This window comes from Pinus tabuliformis, chromosome Q, assembly GCF_031772625.1.
Source record: "Pinus tabuliformis cultivar Carrire ecotype Pingquan chromosome Q, CPIR1, whole genome shotgun sequence".
Taxonomy (NCBI): domain Eukaryota; kingdom Viridiplantae; phylum Streptophyta; class Pinopsida; order Pinales; family Pinaceae; genus Pinus; species Pinus tabuliformis.
The window spans coordinates 523,681,474-523,687,330 of record NC_142296.1 but is presented as its reverse complement, the minus strand read 5'-3'; the positions used below and the strand labels follow the sequence as shown (position 1 = coordinate 523,687,330).

Sequence of the window (5,857 nt, the reverse complement as noted above, 5' to 3'; positions counted from 1 at the left end):
AGGCTTAACAAAATTTTTACATCATTAGAGTACTAGAAATATATTTCTATTAATAAGAAACTACTATTCTTTGTTTCTACCTATGAATTTTTCTATTAGGATGTCAAAGAGCTCACTTTTCTCAAATTGTCTTTGACTTATGTTTTAGATGAAATACCAATATCAGACCTTGCGAGATAAGTCAAGTAGGTAAATGAGAATCCTTTTGTATGTGCTTATATCACATTTTCTACAAATTTGTTACTTCTTTTATAAACTTTTTAATAAACGCTAGCATTAAGAGATTCACCTATATTATTTCTACTCATTCAACTGTAGGCATAAATGTTTGGAAATTCACTCTATATGAAGAAATACAACTATGTTATTTTGATTCATTCAAAATACAAGCATAAATGTGGTATTTCTATTCATTTAACCTCCCAAGTATAAATGTTTGGACATTCACTTTATATTTGTTTAGAATGTCTATGACTAACTAGGTTTTTTTATAGAAGACAATGTACATAGAATTTTTTTTCTCTCCTGTACCCTAATGCTTCTTTGTTTCCTTTATCTTTAATTGTATCTTCAGGAGAGGAAACACTCATATGTTGGAGAAGTGACACTCATATGCTAGATACTAGAGAGAGTTAGCCCTCTAGGTGTGGTAGGACACAAAATGGGGTCTTATTTTATATTGTGCATTTAGGGTCCAATAATTAATTTGAGTTGACTTTATTTTTGTGTTGAGTTAGAGAGACAAATAGGTGGGATCTCACAACCATTAGTCCCTCTTTTGTTTTCATGTATCCTAGAACCAAGTGGCTCAATATCTTCTTTTTAGTCCTATAAGCATGCAAGGCCTTCCTTTAATAAAAAAGGAAACTACAAGAACACATGATTTTTGAATGATCCTTAAATGTATTTGCCTGTCAAGGCTTGACATTCAAGAACTAGACATTCTTGAACTTCTGATCGATTCAAAACCTTAAATTATGTTCTTCTAATATTCTATGCCTAAACAAGGTAGGCCTCTTACATCGATATTTGGATGTGTTGGTGCTCCTCTAGGGAATAAGGGGAATACATGCATTTTGAAGGTTCCTTAGTGAAATCACTATCATGTTCTTTTCGCCATTTGGATTTTCTCCATCAAACTCGATGGAGTGTTCCTCTGGATTCCGCTATGTCCTAGGTAATCTTAGATTGTATTTATGAGCTAATCTTGTTGTATGCCTCCTTTATGGGTCACTCTATCATGTTTTTATGTTTACATGATCTGTTGCCATGCACATTTTCATTGCTACTTTATGATCTAGCTCACCTTGCTTTTGTTATCATTCTTACTTGAAGCCTAGCATATGGGTGATACACAATAGGTCAAAGTGAGAATCAATTCTTTTTCTGACCCATTGCTTACCATTCACTTCTTCATCACACCCAATCAATATGGGAAGTGGCTATTCAATAATGATAACCAATTCAACCAAGAGAAATGAAAATGGGAGTGTCAAGAAAAAGAACCCTTTCATACCTATCAAGAGAAAAAGTAAAATGATAAGTAAAATGATAAGATGTGAGTAGTCATTGGGAAGGGAATTGTTTGGAATGTTGTAGAACATGGATTGATGAGAGAGACAATCTACATGTGAGGCACTCATTTTGTGATTTGGAAAAAATAATATACATGCAAGACACTCATTCTATGATATGGAAAAGATAATTTGGATGTGAGACAATTCTTGTATGGAACTCATGCCAATGAAACTTATTATGGAAACTTGTGCCAACCATGATTGTGATATGCTACTTCCATCCTTGGCATCACTTATTATACAATTAAAATAATCATAACATGAGACTATTATTATTGAGGTTGATGTCAAGTGGGTGTAGCTTGGGTTATAGTGAGGAGTCAACTTATCCTCCTCGTGAAGGTTTCAATCCCACCGAGAATGACATGCTCACCTTGCTTTTGTTATCATTCTTACTTGAAGCCTAGCATATGGGTGATACACAATAGGTCAAAGTGAGAATCAACTCTTTTTTTGACCCATTGCTTACCATTCACTTCTTCATCTCATCCAATCAATATGGGAAGTGGGTATTCAATAATGATAACCAATTCAACCAAGAGAAATGCAAATGGGAGTGTCAAGAAAAAGAACCCTTTCATACCTATCAAGAGAAAAAGTAAAATGATAAGATGTGAGTAGTCTTGTCTTTCAGGTTTCTACGAGTCTCATGATTATTTAGGTTATCTTCCGGATACATCGCATTAGGTTTCTTTTTTATCGACGTTTCAAACCAGCAATGGTGGTTCATCTTCAGGATGTGAAAGATTATTGAAAGACTAGTCTCATTTTTCCATATATATATATATATATATATATATATATATATATATATATATATTGATGCTTAGCCGACAGATCTCTGCATCTCTTCAAGAATGTAAGGTCAGTCTTCTTTTTCATTAAGAGCAATCTGTGTCATTCAAATCTGCGAACTTCTTTCATTATCTCCCTTCCATATTGGGTGAGTATATTGTCTTTGAGGTTTTTGCGATCATGATTATTTAGATTATCTTCCTGATACATCACATTAGGTTTCTTTTTTATCGACGTTTCAAACCAGCAACGGTGGTTCATCTTCAGGATGTGAACGATTATTGAAAGACTGGCCTCATTTTTCCAACTATATATAATCTAATGCGATGTATCCGGAAGATAATCTAAATAATGTGAGTAGTCATTGGAAAGGGAATTATTTGGAATGTTGTAGAACATAGATTGATGGGAGAGACAATCTACATGTGAGGCACTCATTTTGTGATTTGGAAAAAATAATATACAAGTGAGACACTCATTCTATGATATGGAAAAGATAATCTGGATGTGAGACAATTCTTGTATGGAACTCATGCCAATGACACTTATTATGGAAACTTGTGCCCACCACAATTGTGATATGCTACTTCCATCCTTGTCATCACTTATTATACAATTAAAATAATCATAACATGAGACTATTATTATTGAGGTTGACATCAAGTGGGTGTAGCTCGAGTTATAGTGAGGAGTCAACTTATCCTCCCTGCGAAGGTTCCAATCCCACCAAGAATGACATGCTCACTCTTCGGAGTAACTTCTACATGAAAAATAACCAACTCACCTAAAGACAAGTTGGTTAACATATGGTGCATTGAAATTCCAACTTATATAAATACCGGGATATAAGATCAATGGAAATCAATGAAAGCAATAACACACATAATTATTGTCTGGGATTGCACCTAAAACTGGCTTCATGACTTACTCCCAAACATGCCTATATGCTCCTATAGGTATGGTTGGGTAAACTTGTTACGGTTGGTGTAACTGACATGACATCCCCTTCACGTTATTGGTTCATAAACATTCTATGGATCAAGAATGGATGTTAGACGAAGCGATGGCTAAAATGCATGTAAAATAATGTATATGGGAAGCGTTCAATCCTTATACATTTTGTATCTCAACATCTAATTTAGTGACTAGTGTAAGTTATGACCATTATAGTTGGTGTGCAAATGAAGCCCAACTAAACATCCAAAAGTGAAGTGAATCCATGTCTCCTTTTAATAAGTTATTCATATTAATTACTCTTTTTCTAAGATTAATGACTTTCATATCGTGCCAAGATATTCTAATGATGAGTTAGTAATTAACTTTGCATTGGTTTTATTGATGGATGGGTGGTCGAGTTGAGAAAACATTTTTTATTGAATGAAACCCGTGAAGAAATTACTTTATCAGGCCGCTTCTAAGTTTCTAACTCATTTTTTATTGAATAATCTTAATCTTATCTGCTTTCTCTCGTATGTTTATATGCCCTTGTTCTTTTTATACCAACCATTGCTTTAGCTTATATTTCTTCCTCTGAGTAATGAAGATGGAAAAGTATACATTAACTTGAAAAACACTAATAAAATTGACACCTAAATCTGAAGCATACAAAATTAATGTAATGATTATTATCATATTGAACATAGACATTTATGGTATAATATTAAAATAAAGAAGAGATAAAACTTACAGATAACAACAGTCTATTAAAATCTGCACATCATATCAATTCTATGACGATATTAGCTATGTGACATATACCCTGTTTCATACCCACTGTTTTGTGGTGCCAAAGGAGCGCCGCCTCCATTTGACTGTTCATTGTCAACTTGAGCTGCCCCATCGTAACTTATACCACTACTCCCACTCACAGCGCCTCCATATCCAACAGAGCTATCTGTACTTCCATAAACCATGGAGGGAGCACCCCACATATTGGATCCTGGAAACTGAATAGAATTATTACCATATAATCCTCTATTCCCTGCATTCCCTGCAGTGCTTGTTCCATAGGAAACAGGACCTCCATAGCTAATGGAAGCTTCAACATAACTGCCAGTGCCATAGCTAGATTATTGTTCATGAAAGTAGTGTTATCATAATTACCTCCATTGAAGGCAGGTCCATATCCTGCACCACTTCCATAGCTGGGAGTATTGTACCCACTGGGTCCATATGAAGAATAGCCATAACTACTGTTCACTGGAGGAACGGGAGTTGAATTGAAGCCATGACCATTGCTGGCACCAAAATTATCTTCTCTACCCGCTCTGGTAGGACGTGAGAATACCTTGGGTATTGCTTGTTTGACTTCTACTGCCTTTCCATTGAGCTGATGAAAGGGATTTTGTAGAACGAAATCCACCACATTTTCTGAGTCATAGACGATGAAGCCAAATCCTCGATGTGCTTGAGTTCTGGGATCGTACATTACAACAGCATCGGTAATTGTGCCAAACTGCTGAAAATAATTTCTCAGGTCATTCTCAGTGACCTTAGGTGCTAAGCCACCCGCAAATATTTTCTGTTCTACTTTGGCCATGGCTACCATTACCAACTGTATTGCTCCTATTCCTAGCAATGTTTATGCTATGCTGCTCATCTCTGGAAATTGCTTTTTTAGCCTCCACCTATATTTTTGATAAAAAGCAAAGAAATCTGAACCAAGTCATAACTTGTAAAACCTCTTCAACTGGTCAATAGAACAAAAGAGAAAAACAAGTTACCATTCGGCAATTCGGCAATCAATGATGTGCTTTTCTTAAAGAACCCTGCCTGCCATAGCTGGATCTGCAAAAACAATAAACCCAAATCCCCGCAGCTTGTGATCATATCTTCAATGAAGGCATCAGTGAAAGAAAGAAAACATGGATGAAACAAAATTACACATGGATGCAAAAATGGGATATCTACCTCAATGCCTGTCCCACAAATAGCTAGGAGCTAAAGGATTTTGTTATGGAGAAGTTTTGTAAAAAGGTATGGGGAAAAGAGCTGGGTAGAAAGAAGAAATATTACATTGAGGAATTCAACCCTACTTGTGATTTACAACAAAAAGAGTTCATTGGAGCTAGCATTTCATGGAGGGCAAAGGTTCTTATTGCTCAATTAAGGACCAACTCACATCAACTTCAGTGTGAAACAGGGTGGTCGAAAAGGCCTAAAGAAGCTTGGGAAGAAAGGGTGTGCACATTTTGCACGTCTGGGGCTGTGGAATCGAAAAAACATTTCATTTTGGAATGTGATGCATTCAAAGACATCAGAGAAAGTTACGAGAACATGTTAGCATCAGTTTTTTGGCAGTGTCTTTTTAGTGAGGAGATTGTTAGAAAGTTGGGTCAACTCATCATCAACTTGAATCGGAAAAGCACTGAATTGCAAAGAGCCAAAAACAGGGAACTAATGGTCTCATAGATTATTTTTAGTCTTATAGCCCTTAAAATATCATTTCATTTCATTTCATATCCTTCTTATTCTCTGCTTAAAAA

The 5,857-nt window shown here is 35.5% G+C and overlaps 1 protein-coding gene across 1 annotated transcript; it reads right to left on the bottom strand.

Annotated features, from left to right (window-relative positions):
• Positions 1-4,111: 4,111 nt before the first annotated feature.
• On the bottom strand, positions 4,112-4,911 carry LOC149220506 (heterogeneous nuclear ribonucleoprotein 1-like). Its single transcript, XM_089387118.1, has 2 exons — positions 4,476-4,911; positions 4,112-4,362 (listed from the first exon to the last, which is right to left on the bottom strand). Exons 1-2 carry the CDS (start codon positions 4,909-4,911, stop codon positions 4,112-4,114), a joined length of 687 nt encoding a protein of 228 aa, XP_089243244.1.
• Between the last annotated feature and the right edge of the window lie 946 nt (positions 4,912-5,857).